Below are 18,606 nucleotides of genomic sequence, written 5' to 3'. Positions count from 1 at the left end.
ATACAGATTAAATCAAGCAGGGAGTTTCATACAAATACTTGGGTGTAATGATTGACCATCTGCTGTCATGGAAGGATCACATTGAATATCTGTGCAAAAGAACAAAACAAAGAATTTATTTTCTCCGCCGTCTGAGGTCTTTTGGGGCGAGCAGAGAAATTCTTCTGTTGTTCTTTACATCTGTGATCTTGTCTATTCTGCAGTACTGCAATACCACCTGGTACAAAATGTTTGTCAGCAGCTTTAAAATCAAAACTGCTCCACCTGTTAAAAATCTGCTCAAAGATTGTTGGTCCACCCTGTCAGAGACTCTATGACTCAGCCTATCATAACAACCTAGTGAGGCTGTCCAACAACATCATCTCTGACACAAACCATGTTCTGAACAGAGAATATGAATTGCTACCATCTGATCGGAGATACAGGGTCCCACCATTCAATAAAGTCAGACTGAAGCACTCCTTTGTGCATCAGTCAATCCTCACAGTAAACACAGAGCTAAATCCCAGATCAAATGCACGGTGAAGGCTCCTTGAGCAGCTTTTCTCTCACTGATTGTGCTGTTATGTTAAATGTTTGTTGTTTGTGTTTCATGAATTTGTGTCTGGATACTTGTCTGTTGATGTTGGACATGGAGCTGCTGTGATGCAAGTCAAATTTCAGACTTGATCTGACAAATAAAGTAATATCGTATCGTATCGTATAATCCATTTTAATTCGTTTAGGAAAAAATGTAGGATTTTTAAGGGGCATTATAATAAAGTGGGTTGTAGTGTCTACAATCATACTTAGCAAATTGGTATTTGATGACCTTTAATGTCAGTCCACACAGTCTGAAATCATTATTTTCTTACGTAGTTTTTTTAGGTATGTGGCCAGTGTGCGTCATATATTTGTAATCCACTATATTTAAGGGAGCTATCACTGTGCTGTCACTTACTTGACATCTAGTTTAAACTTCATTTCTAAAGGACACAAAAACGCTTTCAAACTAAAAAACATTGCACTGGTAATATGTCTTAATATTTTCATTACAGGATTTGAATAAAGTATTTTCACATTATAATATTGCTAATAGTGATTAAGCATTGCACTTCCATAAAGCTAGGACTCACAACAGAACAATTATCAGAAGAAACACATCAACAGCGAAGCAGAAGAGGCCAAAGAAGTGCGAAAGGTGTACAAATGTGTGAAATAAGTTAAATAAAGATGAGTACTTTATCCTATAAGTGATCTGGTTTGTTTTGCAGGTGTTGGTGAGGCCCGAAGGTCTGGATTTAATAAATACATCAAATCCACTTCTTTAATTTATGATCCTTCTGTGCTACAGTGCTAGGATCCAACTAATGCTTGGACTTTATTATTCCTTTATAAGAGACATTAGAGAAGAAGAAACTCTGTGCTGTGTGATTCACTTTAATAGACAGAGTGGATGTGGATTTATTTTGATAGACAGAACCTGAACACAACGCTGTCATGAATAATTGTGCCTGCAATATTCTTGGCAATGGCACCGAACATGACAATAACAACGATGATGATGGTGTTATTAGTTTTTTTATTGTTATCAACACTGATGCTTCTCTGCTTCTAGGAAAACTGCCTGCTTTGTTGCCGTGGTGATGAGTCCTGGCAGTGATTGGTGTGTGACAGGATGCCAGGAGAAAGGCAGGGGATTCAGATGTGAAAAAGACCAGCTTGAAAATTGTGTCTTTGAGGATATACGTACCCGAACCCTCAGCTTGTAATGAAGTCAGTGGTGTGTGTGAGGTGCGGGTTGGACTAATGGTGTCTGATCCACAGAGCCACGAGAAGCTCCTTCTTTCAGTTTCCTGAATAAAGAGCTACATTTTAAGAAAATAAATCTTTCATACATTCTCTTTTGGCACTAGAGACTTTTATCTTAGTCCAATTTGCATTTTTGTCACCAAAGCAATTTACATTTTTATAGCATAATTAATGAACAAGAAAGTCATTTACATTTTCTTGCTCTGCTCACCAGTACACTGTCTAGACTAGAGCATATCTGATGTGAAGAGCCCGGCTTTTGGCGACGTCTTGGATTGTTTTTCAGCACCTGAGAGAAGTCTGTCTGCGCAGAAAGAGATCCGTACAACTACATGATTGTTTTTAAATAAAATGTTGAGTAGAATAAGCTGTCATCATCAAACGGAGACATGGGGACGAGGGCTTTCAGGTGCAAATTGACACCAAAGCGTCTTTCACTTCACATCAAATACACCTCAGGAGCTTCTGGAGCAAATTAGCTCATTTAAACAGCGCAGAAGAAAACAATTCATACAAGTAGCATTCGTATTTTGGAGCCTGCAAAGATGAAAGAAAAAATTAATCACGATTTTGCCTCTGGTCAATGACCTCGTTCTGTTAATAGCTTATTATCTTTCCTGATGCATCATTTATACAGTGTCAGGAGGAGTATTCTGGTAAAAGGCATAACTGTTTCCTGGTTAAAAGCTATTTCAATCTTGAAACTGTGTTTACCAGAATCAGGATGCATGGACAATTAAGCGATGGACATCTAAAGCTGTCTCATGTTACTCATCTATAAAGCTCTGTTGAAGCTCCCAGAATACCTACGGCTTCTTGTCTCAATACATTTAATAAGTCCAATCCAGAAATTACTTAACCTTACATATCCCTGATGTACACACTAATGTTGGCAATGAACTACAAACTGCCCTCAAATTAGAGTCTGACCTTTCGCTTGGAGATGTTAAAGCTCTATTATCTGATGCAGGGCCACCTTAATGCACGGGGCTGACCTGGGCTGAAGCCCAGGGGCCTACGGAGATCGGGGGGCCTTTTTTTTTTCGGGTGTTTTAATTTTTTTTTTAAATAAACAACGTCTTGGCTTTCAGAATATGAAACTTTTCATTCCAAAATCACACGATAAATACATTTTTGAAGCTGGTAAAGGGAAGAAGACAGCTCTCCCTTGCCACTCTGCTGTTCCACAGCGCCGCTTCCCCTCCCTCCGCTGAAATGATGAATGTAAGGCGTATAGTAATCATAGATAACACGGCAGGGTCCGTTACAGTTTGTTTTCATCTGATTTAAAATAAACAAAGTCTTGGCTTTCAGAATATTAAACTTGTTTCGGCAAATTCAGATGATAAATACAACTTTGTAGCTTGTAACGGCATAATTACAAGCGGAGAACGGAGTAACTTGATGTCACAGCAGGAATAACAACAGCCGGTGTTTCTCGTGAGTGTTTTCCCCGGGAAACAAACACAATACACACAAACGCAAAAATACACAAACACACACACCCCTACACACTGACACACACACACACACACACACACACACACACACACACACACACACACACACACACACACACACACACACACACACACACACACACACACACACACTCGTAAGCTTCCCCCCAGACCAGTAATTCAAACGAAAATATCTTCCCTCCGTAGTATTTTGATCATTTGCTCCACTAATCAATCAGATCGATGGATTCCAGAGATTTTTCTCAACAATGATGACTCCGTAACAGTCAGTGGGCACCACTTAACAGCCAATCAGAATGAGAATATGTTTCACATGTGATTTATTCAAATTGCGAGTGATTGAGTGACAGATGAAGGTTGTTTAGGAGAAAAAGTTTGAGAAGAAAAAGTTTGAGAGTGGCGCTCGGAAAAGGAAATTGTTGAGGGAAAAGGAGTTTCGAGACAAGCAGCTATTACAAAAAATGCCGAAGCTTACAGGTTATTTTAAACCTGTAGGCCAGGATTAGGAAGAAGGACAGATGAGTTCTGTACCGAGTGGCAGCGGTGCCGGCCGCGGGGCCTCAGAGCCAAGTAGGCCGTCTGGTTCTGATAGCGATGGAGTAGCGGCAGAGGAAAAACAGACAGGAGGGACATTATCTGTTGGAGGAGATGGAGAGGATGATGAGGACTTGCTACGTGGATGAGAGCCAACGGCAACCGGACAAATACATGAGGGAGGCCCGATACGTCACTCATCTGGAGGAGAGGACCAGTAGAGCAGAGTGGAGAAGTGCGATCACAGAGCCTGCCGAGGCTATAAATGACTTTGATTTGTTGTTTAAATAGGGGGCCTACAAAAACTATCAGCCCCAGGGCCTGATGGCAGGTTAAGGCGGGCTTGGTCTGTTGTAAAATGGGGAAAAACGTTTTTAACTTCTGTATGTAGCACTTAGAACGGTCTGGCTAATTTCAAACGAACGCAGAGCAGTTACAGTGATTTGGCATATTATAAGCTATACTTACAGTTACAGGACTCTTGCAGTTGAGTTTGTATTGAATTGCAAGAAGCTTTGAATAAAAACATCAGCTAAATGAAATGTAAAGCATGTTTAGGATTATTTTGTTAATATCTTGCTGTTTGTGTAGTTGTTGTACTTTTTTTTGATGATTGTGTTTAGTCTAGTGTTCTTGATATCAGGTATTGATATCTTAAAACCAATGACACTTTCTGATTAAATGTTTTTAGGAGGAGGTGATAGTGTCTCTAAAAAGAGACAAGAGCAACACCTAAACAATTTAAAAGGTTTGAGCCTGAGTGTATAAAAGTGTTTTTTAGGATCCAGGGTGGACTTTGAGCTCAGTGAGATTCTGGCCAAAGCTGGCTCACCCGGTGGCCACAGCTTGAAAAACTTGTTGCCAAAATGGTCCAGGTGTTCAATGCTTAAACTTTTATTACAACTACACACAATTGAGATTAACTGCAGCTGTGTCCCCAGCTGTTAATGTAATCAGATTTGCTGCTTGTTACAGAGCGTTGGATCCAAAACACAAAGAGGGTGAGGGACGGTGAGTGTGTCCTCTTCAGATACAGCAGCCAGGTGACAGCCACTGTGAACAAACCCCTGCTGCTGCAGCTCAGAGGAGGAACATGTTTATTGATGGGTCTCGCTGCCCCTGAGTGCACAACAGAGAAACAAACAGCAACGTACAGAGAGCTCTCAGTGAGGAGAGCAGATGAACAAACAAGGAACTGGATTACACACCGATTGTTGGGTTTACCTCTCAGAGATGATTTATTATACATGCCTGATACAACACTTACATACAAAGTTGGATCGTTTTATTGTTTTGTGTATCTATATACAAAATCTCACAAAGTATGTCACCGTAAGTAACCATAGTAATTTATGAATACACGTTCGTGGTAGGATAACTTACTTTGAACAACAATTAGAAATACTGCAAACATATATAAATAAGCAAACTTTCAGTATTTAAATTGCACTCAATTTGCAGGTCCATTTCAGAATAATATATTATTGAGTAACATTAACTGATGTGTTCATCAGATATAGTAAACAAGGGTTTATAACTGGGGGATACTTTAATCTATCATAATCTATCACTTTTTAACATTTGATGTATACCTTATTTTAATAATCTGGATCTGTAAAGTAACTATAGCTGTCACATACAAAGTAGAACAATGGCCTATACCTCACATGTGCACTTATAGGCAAAGTATTCAAGTGAACTTGCTTTGTTACCTTCTGGTTAAACAGACAAGAGTTGATTTCATCACAACTAATTGAAAAATACAAATGTCAGATTTTATGGTGGTGATATTTGGCATAAAAAATATCCTTGCATTTTTGTAAATCACTGAATGGAGGGAAACATGTGTGCAGTTAGACTAATAACTACAGCTTAGGACAAATGTTGATGTGAAAGTGAAAGAGCAACTTGCCCTTGCTTCATCACCACTGCTGAGGTGCTCTTGGGCAAGACACGTAAGCCCCTATGGTTCGGTGGGGTTGCAAAATCACTGACATGCCGCGCTCAGTGAATGTTAAAGGTCCCAAAGGTAATCGCTCCTACGTGGGATGCAGATTAACTTCTGATCGTTTGGCTCAATCACAATGGTGAATGTCACTGATGTAACCTTTGTTACCGAAATCACATCATGTCTCTCATGCGGATGTCAGAGCTCAATTACATTTAAATAGTATTTTACGGTATTTTAAACAAATGTGTTTATATACTTGATATCTTTTTTCTACAATAGAATAAAGGGCTGTATACCCACGAGGTCACTGAACTCATGTCCTTATAGCCACCTGGGGCTGCTCAGCTAAGAAAGTATATAAAGTGGGTATTTAGTTTGGTAATTCCAATATCTTTTATGTCAACATATTTAAATTTGATTCATTTCAAGCTAACAAAATAATCACATAGATGAAGGATTCACTGCTTTCCCACATTCATCCCAGTGCAGGTTTAGAAACAGCATTTAGATCTTTATGATGGCATAGAAATATAGAAATATTACAGATCAGTTTAATGCATTTTTTTTTTTAAACGTATAACCTAAAAAAGGTACGACAGGTTGATCTCTGTGGGCAATTAAGTGTTATTTTAGTTACAGTCTTATCTCGATAGTGAAAGGGTGAATAAGGATCTATTTCCCGAATCATTCATTCCAGCGTGTGTGTGTGTGTGTGTGTGTGTGTGTGTGTGTGTGTGTGTGTGTGTGTGTGTGTGTGTGTGTGTGTGTGTGTGTGTGTGTGTGTGTGTGTGCGTGTGCGTGTGCGTGCGTTTGGTGTGTAGCTGATTGGAAGATGTGTGTTGAACTTCTGTCCCTGCGCACTCCCCTCGCCATTCCTCTTTGTTTTCCTGCTCAGCGCTCACACCTGAAGTGACAAAGAGGGGGGCGAAGCTCAGTTGAGCTCGAGCTGTGATGAAGGCAGCGCGCGGTACTGCCCAGCGTGTTTCTGCTGTAAATTTAGCGAACAAGTCAGGAGAAAAATATCCGAAGGGAGGGAGGGAGGGGGAAGCGCGCGTGTGATAGGCATTGGATGGCTCCCTTCATACCAGTAAGACAGGGGATTGAGTTTCTCCATCGGGAGCTGCGTTATTAAAGACAACTGGCGACTGACTGGTCCAAACATTGCAGTGCATTGTGCGTCGCCTGCGGATTGCCACAGCACCATGCGAGCAGGAGAGACGCGCCCTGGGCCATGCTGAACGACTCCCCGACTCTCCTGCTGGCTCTCACCGCAGTGGCCGGACTTCTCCAGCGATGCCAGGGCTGGAGCGACGAAGACCTCGTCCTGCCGCCCACCAACTCCTCCAACAGGTTCCTGACCAACCTGGAGGTGGACGTGCGCTTCTCCAAGAGGTCCGTGGAGGAGAGCGACGCCTCGCCCGACACCTCGCCCGACGCCTCGCCCGACGCCTCCTCCCTGCAGCCGATGTCCCAGTGCAACGTGAGCGTGCAGAGGCTGCTGCCCACCTCGCTCGTGGCCCGCTGGGACAGCAGCTTCGGCTTCCAGTGTGATGTGCTCATCTACACCATCAACAACCACGGAAGGGCTTTTTTCTCCGCGGCGTTCAACAGGGCAATCTCGCCCGTCGTCATCGAGCATCTCGGTGTCACCGGGGTTCAGCAGGAGCTGCGGCTGTGCGTGGGCTGCGGGATGTCCCGGTACCGGAGGTTCGGCCAGGGCAGGTCGAGGGGCCAGCAGGCGGGGGGTCAGGTCACTTTCTGCTGCGTGGATTTCAGCCTCGACGAACTGAAGGGGGACAAAAGTTGGAGGCTGAACAGAAAGCCCATCGAGTCGACACTTGTGGCTTGTTTCATGACTTTGGTCATCATTGTGTGGAGTGTTGCTGCTCTCATATGGCCAGTCCCCATCATTGCAGGGTTTCTGCCCAATGGGATGGAGCAGAGGAGACCGAGATAATTGAACATAATCTTTATTATAATTAGCCTGTGCTGCCTATTCTATAACTGTAGCCATTGAACTGTTCACCTGAATGAATGATGGAGGAGCTACTGAGACATTTTTGATCAGATGCTTTAGTTTTGGGGTGTTCTTTAACTAATTTAGAGCTCCACATTACAAGGTAAAGTATGATGGATTATAGCCTACTAGCCATTAGTGATCTATACTGGGACCAACACCAATGTGTTTTGTATACCCTTGTAGGCCTTCCTATATATAATGTCAGTGTAAACTGTGCAAACTTTTCTCTTTAAACAGTGTTTGTATAGTTTTTAATCTTTCTAGAAAGTTGTTGCCTTATCCCATGTGTAGGACCTTTGCACTGAAACCTGAACTTTAAAGTGTGCCGTCACATATATAACCCACAGTCATGTTCAAAGTTCATGTATTAGTTTTAATTTCCCCAAATAGATGTTGTATCTGGTTGAAATAGAGAGGGTTTCAATAATAACATTGGTAGGTTTATAATATCAATATGCGTGTTTATTTGTATCCATGTTCCAATGGTTTCAATTCAAATAAAATTGATTATAGGCTATCTCAGATTCTCTCTAAACTGTTTTCTGTGGCCTTATCAAATTGACTTCACACTGAGTGAACATTGCATGTGAACAAAGGCAAAGTCTTCGGAAAACATACACTCAGTTGCCAGTTTTTACACCAAGCTCAAACTAATGCAGCTTATAAAACGATACCTTGTGGAAGGTCCTAATGTTTCAGAGAGGTGTTTGATCATTTTTGAAGATGAAGTTTGTGGTGCTGTTGAGCTGTGTTGCACTGCTCATAAATGTGTTACCTTGAAGTGTTACTTTATATGAAGTGCAAAATGCGCAAATAATCGACTCTATTGACCCATATTATTTTATTATCTCGTAAATTGTTTAAATGCCTGCCTATATGACTTATACAACTCAAATATACATTTTGTTTGCTGTTTATTTCTTAACTGCAGATGTTGAATTATTAACAGTAGCCTACTTCAATATCAATGATAAAGTACTTATTCTGACAATGGCTTATTTTCAGAGTGTTAAAGTATTGATGCATAACTAGCAGCATTTTAATGTTGCTGGTTCAGCTAATGCTCAGGTTTTGTTGGTACATAAACTCATAACATCTAATCAATTTGCAAAGTTTGTCAACTCTTTTCAGGCATCTGGCTGAGGTCAGCTCTCTGTCCCCTCTGTACCTTCTTTTGTTTGGTATTAGTATATTTTATGTCGCTTTCCCATTACAAATTACTTTTATTTGAGATACTAGCCTGTGAAGATGATATATTCAAAGTGGATTTTTAAATGTTTTTAAAATACAGCTCATTGATCATTTAATTCCTATAAAATTACAATGTTGCTAGTATATAAGGTCAGGGCCAACTTGGGGCCCCAAGCGACATTGTGAGATGAGGCCCCCCCCAACCGACAGGAGTGAAAACATTTTTTTTGGAAACAAAGTAGGCTACTTTGCAAATATAATTCCTGTTCATTATTATTATCAACACAGTAACTTTTTTATACAGTGAGGTAAATGGTAAATGTGCATGTATGTCGTTCAGTATGCGTTTACAGGTGAATACGTCTGCATTTCCTGCCAAATACTAGCCTCAAAAAGATTAAAATATAATGAATGCAAATAAACTACTTCTACTAATAATAATAATCATAATCAATTCAATAATATAAATACTATATTGTTTTATTATAATATAGTTGTAATATAGTCAAGACAAAACATGCTTATGACATGCTCAAAAACTGATATTTCTTAAATCTGTATTGTAGTTCCCTCTGTCAGCAATGTATCAACAACTACACACACATTTCTATCAGTATGTCTCTGTGTTGTGGTTGACATGATGATGACTGTTAGGAGTTAAGGGGAGAGGCTGAGCATCACCATGAAATGTGGGGGGCGGAGAACTGCGCACAGCAGCTGAGGCCCTCTGGGCGTGATTGGCCTGTAGGGAGGGGCGGCCCTGTATAAAGTGCATCTTTATGACCAATGTATTCTAACACAGCAATACAATAAATCCTCCCTTCATTAGGATTGTAAGCAGGGCTGAGAATATTAGCACAAGCTGCAGTACAACATCAGATCATTATTACACAGCTGAATCAACTTTATAACCATCAAGAACGTAAGGTTTATTGCAGGATTGTTGTATTAGATTACGTTATTTCTTTTGTAAGAGTACCTACTAATTTGGCACATGGAGTGTAGGCAAGTGTATAATCTGAATAACTATAAGCGACATTAGAAAAACATGTTACTTTTGTACTTTGAATATATTCAGTCACAAGTTCATGTTGAGCCTGCGGTACTAAATGTACTACTAGGCTATTTATAGGCTATAATTATATACTATTATAATAAAAGTAACACTTTGTTGTCATTTATGTATCATTGGTGGAAGAAGCATTACCACAGTTTAAAAATACCCTATAACAAGTAAAAATGGGTAAAGAAGGATTTGCATCTTAATGTAGCAAAAATACAATAACTTTGACATCAGTGGATGTTTTATTAATGGTGTACATTTGAAGAGTAGCTCGTTGTTGAATTAATGTAAGTGAAATAGGACTATACAGGTCTCCACAACGTAGTGGAGTAAAAGTAGCAGAACAAATATTAATACTTAATTACAAGTGGCTAAACATTATAAGTACAGTAGCCTACTTGAGTAATGCGTAATGTGTTTCGTCCATGCACTGTATTATTTATTATGAATATATATTTTTTCGTATTTTTTATTGCAAATACCAATATTTGAAATATATTCAAAATAAATAACTAAACTGTAGGGATTTAGGAGGTTTTTTAGTTGAGTTTTTCTTTAATGACGTTAGGCATACAACTCTGTAGCCTACCTGCCAAAATGGCTGACTCAGCCACGCCTTTCCATTACCTGTTGCTTCAGCTGCGGACACACTCACACATACAGGAAGTGGAGCAGTTGAGTAAACTACAAGCTGAGCTAAAACGAAAATGTGGCGCATGAAGGTCGCTGCTGTGGAGAAGAAATGAAATATGCGCAGATATCCGCTGATTTCCCCCCGGATCTAATAGAAAAACAGTTTCGGACAGCATGTCATCAACAAGATTCACACTTCGGTTTTTTCTTCTCACCTTCATCACAGCCACTGTTTCAGGTGAGTTACATAACAATTATCAACCAGCAGGTCAGAAAATCTGCTGTGGTAGGCCTATACTATTTTTCCTCAGACTATTGGACAATGACTGTGGGGGAAAACATTTAATTCCCAATCAACTTTATTATGAACTATGTCAAAGGCAAAGCTGTTATTATTGTGCGTGATAACTGGTAATATGGCTGGTGATTAATTGTTGGAACCAGAATGACTAGGATTAGTTGTGTCACAGTAAATTAAGTTGTATAGCAGGATCAGGATGAGGACAAAATGAAAAAGGAAGGGCAGTGTGAAGCTATTGTTGTGACTGGTGGGTTTTTCTGTTTGTTCAACAGAAACCTCATCATCATGTGTCAGGTTAAATAACATGTCTGTATTTTTTTCCACTTCAGAAATAGATTTATATAAAGAGACATAATAGAGTGTAAAGCAAGATATATGGGACAATAGAGAGTTGATGCAAAGTGCTGCTGTGTGTGAACATGGCTGTGTTTGCTCAGCACAGTCCATGTTACTCATAGAGGGAGTGAAGCTAAGCCGTCTGCCTCATCTCTCAACACAGTTAGTCATTAGGGCTTTGTGAACACTTAATAGAAGCATGTATTCAACAATTATCAATACATCTTTATAATATGATATTCATTTACATCTAAGTGGTTATTTCATTGTGATATTTCATGTAATCAGCAGTTTACATCTAGTGTCTCTATATACACTCCTCCCTTTTCTCCTAATCACATTTTCTATTTGTTTTATTGTCCAGGGGTCCTAAAGCTGCCCATCACCCCTGACAGAGGCACCACTCTCAGCATCAGCAGTAGTCAGGTCAAAGGTTGCAAAGTCTGCACCTGGGCAGGACGCCTACGACAATGTGGTTTATCCGTTGTGTTAAAAGACAACACTCCCGTCTCTGTGGAGTTTGAGTGCTCTCGACCTCAAGATGTGTTCAGCGTGGAAATTGCGCGAAATATAGGTAAATATAGTACTGCAATAAAAGAGCCAATTCAAATTATTATTTTATTTTAAGCAAATCTAATTTTCTTGCAGGTCTAACAATGTATTTTTGACTATCTCCTCTCAGAATGTACCACAAAGTTGTGCACTGGCCACATCATCCAGGCTGACACCGGCTCTCTTCCTTTGCTGGATTTTAATCGCAAGTTCATCTGGAACCTGAAGGCCTCTGCGCCAAAAGCAGTTAAAATAGACTTCAGCAACACGGGCCTAAGACAGATAAATCCCTCTGATAGATGTCCAGATGGACACAGCTACAATCTCCAGGCCTTCCAGACTTCAGGAAATGTGGCCGTCGGGAAATACTGCAGGACGGGGCCTGTTGTCGGTGCTCAGATTCTGAATCAAGGTAGCTTTTCTCTGGACGTCCCAGCAGGACAGAATCTGCAAAATGGCCAGTTTGACGTGTCTGTTGGGGAGGAAATCAAATGTGAGTTTACATTTTGGAGTCTGAATAATCTCTTATGCTTTATGTGTCCAATACTTGAGTTTGTATATTTTTCTCTCTTACAGCCCTCACCAAAATTACAGTGATGATTCCAAAAGGGACCTCGTCCTTAGAGCTGCTCTCGCCAAACTACCCTGATAGTTTTCCTGATGACGACGTGATGCAGTGGTACTTTCAAGTACCGGAAAAACACAGAACGGCCCTTCAGTTTTTAAATGTCACAAAGCCGCGTTGTCTGAAGAAGGAGACAGCGGTGGAGTACCACAGCAAAGGGAGAGGGGCGATGGTGCGGAGTCTGTCGGACCCCCAGCCAGAACAGAATCAGGGAGACTTCACCCTGACGCTGAGGAACTGTGAGATGGACATAAGAAGTGCTGCTTCTCCTGGACTGTTGCTGAACCTCAGGGTGTCGTCTTCAAGAACAGGATTACCAGGTTTGTGCATCAGTTTTGACTTTTTACCACTGCCACGATAGTTATGTATTTCTACCTCTAAAAATAAGAAGTAATATGTTCCAAACATTTATGAGAGTGGGAGATAGACCTTGAGCCAGAGAAAAGTAGTTTTTGTCCATAATGAATATCTTAAAGAATGTTGTTTGTATATACACTATATCTATAAAACGAACTGAGATCTAGGTTTTTTTTCTGAGGATAGTTTTCTGAGGAAAAAATGATTTACCTGAAATGTAAAGCTGCTCTAATAATTTATTTATATATTAACAGTAGTTCAAATGGCTATAATTTGAAAGATTTAGCTTGCAATGACAAATCCACTCTTTATAACCCAACTTTTTATCTCTAGGGAGCGCTTTTATCATTTTTATCCTTTTCTTTGGTTTTTAAGCCCCCAATCAAACATTTCTGTTAACTCTCACGTCTCATAGCTGCTTTCTGATCACATTAGGCCTCTGTTTGGGGATATAAAGCTCTAGAGAAACACACTACCTGCTCACCAACAGGGAGCATTTGAAGCTAAAGAGACACATTTGTCCTTTAGCTGTTGGAAGACGGTTAAAAGAGACAACGTTTAGACTTAGATTCAGCGAGTGTATCATGCCTGAAAAAGAAAAAAATGGTGTTGATCAACTTTTCGTTTGTCAATGTATAACTGAAAAGAAAGCAGTTTTTGGGCCCAGGAGCAACAGGGAGTTAAGTGTTGGGAGAGTCTCCTCTTCATGTTATAGCAGGCAAGAGACTACTGAATATAAATAGTCTTTAATTTCTATTTCGTTATTATCTTTACCACAGGGGTGAACTTTTATCAGTCAGAGGACAAATAAATCTTCCATGTTTTAGCCACAGGCTTAGTGTGGATGAGTAACAAAACGTGACGTGGAGAGTGGGCCCCGTGGTGTTTATTCAAGCCCTAGGGTGTCAGGTTAGGGGAGCTCTAAGATTGCCTCATCGCTGAGTCATGACACAAGTGGTTCATTATTGGGAAACACTATCAGTCAAATCGAAATTGTAATTCCTGTTCAACTTGGTTGTGATTTGAAATGCACATGTCCACACATTTGCATTTGTGTGGTTGTGCGTGAGGGAAAAGGAAACAGGAGTAATACTAATATCTATGATTTTTCTTTATTCTGTAGTGTCATGTAAAGTGGATCTGAGCAGAATGGGGGGCCTTTCTCTTCACATCAAGAAGTTGAGACCGGCCTCTGTCTGCGAGATGAGAGTGAACTCTGTGCTTAAGGAGAAAATCACGGTCACATCGAAGAGTGAGCTCACTTTCCAGGACTGCCTTCCCGAAGACGTACAGGTCACCGCCACGAAAACCATAGGTAAACCCTGATTTAAGTGTTCAGTGGAGGCTTCTCGGGGTCTGCAAAATAGGTTTTTATAACTCACCCTATTTGGATTAATATATTATATCTCAACATAGATCAAGGCTGAAAACAGTCTCTCTGTGGCTAAATAACATAATGCCCTACCCCAAAATGTGCTATCGTTTTTTTTTTCAATGGAAGAAGGAAGCGGTGCATGGCTCTGATGGTTGATCCAGTGTGTGCTCTTTTTAGTAGGGCATGTCAAAGTATTGCAAACAGGAACCAGTAAGTCTTGCTTGGTATTAAGTGATGCAGAACAAACCAAGGCTGTCTCTCCTTAGGCGAAATGATATTCTAAATGTATTCTTTGAGCATTTTGGGCTCACGACAAACAAAAATAGACTCCTTGTCTTCATCAGTACCTCTGTTATTAGTTAGTTAGTTATTGAGAAGTATTTGGATCTGATGTCCAAGTAAATAATGGAAGCGCTTCAAGATTTGTCTTGGCAGATGAGAAGCGCTATATAAATTAAATGTATTATTAAATCTAACATACAGCAAGTAGTTAACCTCATAGTCTTCTCACAGTTATATTGTACATGTCATTGACTTTTAAGTTACCTAAATAAAATAACTGCCTCATTTAATTTGGCCTTAGGGGTTCAGTGGAATGCTGTTTGAGTTTACTTTTAAGATAAATGTCTGTCTCCACCCCAAAATACTTTTTTTGGTTTGGTTATCTGGGTGAGTTGACCCTTTTCAGGCTGGAGCTTTTGAAGGCAGACATTATTTCTAATTGCTAAACCCTTCTTACTCATATTGTCTATGTAAACAGCTTCACTGATTCTATTGTTGATATTTTATTTATACTGTTATTTACATTCTTAATTTTGTATTTATCCTTGTGTAAACTCTTACCTGTGCTATCCTGTGTTCCTGTTGCTACTTAAACACCTGAATTTCCCTACGGGGAGCAATAAAGGTTTATCTCTCTCTCTTTCATGTCAGAGTGTAGTGTACTGAAAGACTGCCCAAAGACCCCTGCCCGTCTGTCGGTGCCCGTGCTGCCTCCCTGCCTCCTGGCCCCTCTGAGCAGCGTGACCTGGACCCTCCGTCCTCCTCAGCACGGCACTGTGGAGCTCACCTCTCCCTTCGGGCCCCTAAAGCAGTCCCTACCTGGGCAGCAGTGCAACAACAGCATCCTCTTTAAATTGTCAGAAGACCACGGCACTACAATCGGACAGTTCTGCACCCCAGGAGCCATACAGAAGGTCCAAATCAACACCAACATGACCGTCACTGTGTCCGGGATGGGGGGTAAATCACTGAGAACTCTTTCAAAGCCTGTGCTGATGGAGGCCTTTTTCAAAGCGGGGATATCAGGTAACAAGCAGTTTAAATAAATGTAGATAAATAAAAGCAGTTTTCAGTGATATTTAATACTCTTTTTCTTTGATACGCAGAAAGATACATATTCACTGTGTCTCCAAAGAGAGACACTCCTGTCCTTTTGGCTACTCCTGGCTGGCCAGTAGGAATGAAGTCTTACTCCACCGTCTCCTGGATCGTCTCTGTTCCTCCGAGAATGGAGGCTCACCTGATGTTCGCCAACCTGAGCCAGCCCAAGTGCAGCAACCGCCACACCAACATCAGGGTGCAGCGAGTCGGCCGCCTGGAGGAGGAGTACAGCCGCAGGGAGGACGAAGAGGCAGACAGTGAGATCACGGTCAACGGGAACTTCTACCTCAACATGTCTAACTGTATGCCTGAGAGAGGAGACTTCAGCGTCATCACCAAGATCACCCTGCACAAGAGCAAGAGTAAGAGGAAACTTAGTTTTGTGTTACTTAACACTTTAAAAAACAAGTGGGTCTTTATATGCTTCAGACAGGCATCTCTCCTTTTTAAGGTGCTACTTTTAGCCATGCAAGCAATCAGCCGCTTTGGCTGAATTATCTCAACAACCATCAGATTAATTGATATACATTTGGTACAGATATCAATGGTTTTCCAGGTTTAAAATCATCATCTTTGGTGGATGACCAAATCCCTGCAAAACTATATTCCCATTAACTTTAACTGTACTTTGTGTTCAGTGCTAATTAGCCAATTAGTCAGCATGCTAACTGACTGAATGCTGAACATGGTCAACAATGACATTCGTTGACATCAACATGCTAGTGTTATTGAGCATGTTAGCGCAAGTTTAGTCTAATGAATGTTGAAATGTTGAATGTTGGTTTATCATCAGTCTTCTTTTATAAGCAACATCACATTTTCTATCACAAGGACATAGGGTATACTGTATTTAGAGTGCATCAGAATAAAACTTTTTTGTATCCGATTTGTTTTCTCTCATTTAGACCTGCTGCTGACTATCATCCTGAGTGTGGTGGCTGTCCTGCTGGTTATTTTTGTCATTGTGCTGGTAGTGGTCTGTGTGGTGATTAGGTGAGTGCTGCTGCATGCTGTTTTCTAGAAATGTCATAATGCACAATTAATAAGCACATTTTGTTGTCTTTATAATTGCTCACTTGCACACAAGGCATTTAATAAATATAGTGGATAAATAGCGGTTCTTCATGTTTACTTCAATCTGCTTGAGATGTCTCCCTTTATTTAAAATGTTCTTACTTAAATGGTTGGCTGTTAGTTTGATGCAGTATTTAACTCTAAAGTTCTGATCATAATGTCTTCCCTGCCAAACAGGAAGAAGAAAAATAAGCTGGATCATGAAATATCCATCTACAATCCAAACGGCACTAGCTTCCTGCCAGGACCAAATGGCTTCCCAAAAACACGAGAAGACAACGAGTCCCATGTGTACGCCTCCATCGAGGACACGATGGTCTACACGCACCTCCTGAGAAAGGGAGCAGAGATGGGCGTCTACGGAGAGTTCGACACACACCCGCCCTTCTCGGGGCAGACAGACTCACAGAAACCATTGGTCTCTAAAATAGCTGCAGACGATGACATACCGGTTGGGGTTTACGAGAAGTTTCAGGCTCCTCCGCTTCCAATCCGGCCCCCGAGCCACGTGAAAGCAATGCAGGACAATGTGATTTACCAAACCGAGGACCCAAGTGAAGAGGAAAACTCTCCGAATCTGGGGCTGCGGCTGGAGCCAGAGGGAGGAAACTGAGGAGGAGATTGGATTCAGCTTTTTGCTTTTCTCTTGACCTTTGAGATATTCATTCCCTGGCATCTTTGTGATTACCTGCCTCTCAAGAAGCCTTTTTTTTTTTCTCTCTCGAGCGTAGTTTTGCACCAAAGCCAGGCACACAAATTACCCTGCTGAACCCGCCTGCCGCTTGTTACGATGTTTTATCTCAGATGAAGGCAGTACACAATCATCGTCTTTGTACCAGCGATGCCACTATGAAAATATGCTTCTTTTAGGCAATGAACGTTTTTTATATTTTGTACAATTTGTGGGTTGTTTTTACATGAGCAAATGTGTGTGTGCTGTTTACATGCTGAAATGTTCTTTTTAATATTGAACCGAGAGAGGACTCTACTGCTATTATTGTTACCCTGTATTTTTATGGCATCATCATGATGGCCTGATGATTGCAACAGCAGTGTATGTGCATAGAGTATCTTTTTACTATCAAAGCTTTTTACCCTGCTCTTTGCCTTCTGGATATATCATTACAATTTAAGTTAAGTCAATACTCACCTTTAAATGCAGATTAGGATTTTACTGGGGTTTTTTTCAACTTTTTGCACATTCCTTTTGTTCCTTTTTGAACACATGCTTTTAGGAATCTTAAGACTGATCTGCTGCTAGTTTAAAAAAAGAGACTGTTTTGCTACTTGATGAATAACAATTACTAGGAAAAGGCTTTTGAGGACTACAGACCCCTTCTCACACAAAACTAAAATCATTAAACGCACAAAGAATTACATCTTTCAAAGAAGCAACATTGTTGCTTGACTGAATTGTGTTATTAATAACAGGTAGCTTTAAAAAGAGAGACTGTGTGAGGCGTATAATTTAACATAAGTGTGAGTGGGTACTAATGTGTTGTTGTGTAGTCTCAGTTATTCAGTGTTGAACAACAATCTATTTAAAAAAGTTCATGGTGCAAACTGAATCCTTGAAGATTTGTACTTTAGCCGGGATATAAAACCATAACACAGCAAGTATTTCATTAGGGTTTCTATTTTGACATGAAGCTGGTCAAGGTGACAGAATATTAGCTGGTCTCATTTGAGGAATAATGGGATTAGTTTTACAATCAAGCTTTTGGAAAAACTGAATAGATGTTTTTTTTGTGAAGTCATATCGCCTCCAGCTGTTCTGAAAGTGAACTGCAGAGGGGAACAAAGTTGCCATAAAATCATTTTCAGTCCTGAGGAAATAAAGTTTCTTCTGCCATATAAACAATGCAAGAGCTCTCTGAATGTGAGGTCACTTTGGTCCAGAGTCATGTATATATGAAAATAGGTACCCTGAGGACATGCT

The 18,606-nt window shown here is 40.5% G+C and overlaps 2 protein-coding genes across 2 annotated transcripts; both read left to right on the top strand.

Annotated features, from left to right (window-relative positions):
* The first annotated feature begins 6,666 nt into the window (after nucleotides 1–6,666).
* On the top strand, nucleotides 6,667–8,881 carry LOC117553702 (transmembrane protein 158). Its single transcript, XM_034227744.1, has one exon. The coding sequence runs from the start codon at nucleotides 6,989–6,991 to the stop codon at nucleotides 7,712–7,714; it is 726 nt and encodes a 241-aa protein (XP_034083635.1). The 5' UTR covers nucleotides 6,667–6,988; the 3' UTR covers nucleotides 7,715–8,881.
* Nucleotides 8,882–10,621: 1,740 nt separating this feature from the next.
* Nucleotides 10,622–18,525, top strand: LOC117553691 (CUB domain-containing protein 1-like). Its single transcript, XM_034227731.1, has 9 exons — nucleotides 10,622–10,902; nucleotides 11,666–11,875; nucleotides 11,984–12,346; nucleotides 12,430–12,798; nucleotides 13,959–14,150; nucleotides 15,144–15,518; nucleotides 15,599–15,955; nucleotides 16,499–16,586; nucleotides 16,845–18,525. Exons 1-9 carry the CDS (start codon nucleotides 10,839–10,841, stop codon nucleotides 17,278–17,280), a joined length of 2,454 nt encoding a protein of 817 aa, XP_034083622.1. The 5' UTR covers nucleotides 10,622–10,838; the 3' UTR covers nucleotides 17,281–18,525.
* Nucleotides 18,526–18,606: the final 81 nt, after the last annotated feature.

This window comes from Gymnodraco acuticeps, unplaced genomic scaffold (genome assembly GCF_902827175.1).
Source record: "Gymnodraco acuticeps unplaced genomic scaffold, fGymAcu1.1, whole genome shotgun sequence".
In the NCBI taxonomy this organism is placed as follows: Eukaryota; Metazoa; Chordata; class Actinopteri; order Perciformes; family Bathydraconidae; genus Gymnodraco; species Gymnodraco acuticeps.
Note: the sequence above shows the minus strand (reverse complement) of the source record. Positions and strands in the feature narration are given on the sequence as shown.

Coding starts and splice junctions, on each gene's coding strand:
- LOC117553702 (XM_034227744.1), top strand. CDS start 6,989: ATGCTGAACGACTCCCCGACTCTCCTGCTGGCTCTCACCGCAGTGGCC.
- LOC117553691 (XM_034227731.1), top strand. CDS start 10,839: ATGTCATCAACAAGATTCACACTTCGGTTTTTTCTTCTCACCTTCATC. Junction 12,799..13,958: donor TTCAAGAACAGGATTACCAG/GTTTGTGCATCA, acceptor TTTATTCTGTAG/TGTCATGTAAAGTGGATCTG. Junction 15,956..16,498: donor CACCCTGCACAAGAGCAAGA/GTAAGAGGAAAC, acceptor TCTCTCATTTAG/ACCTGCTGCTGACTATCATC.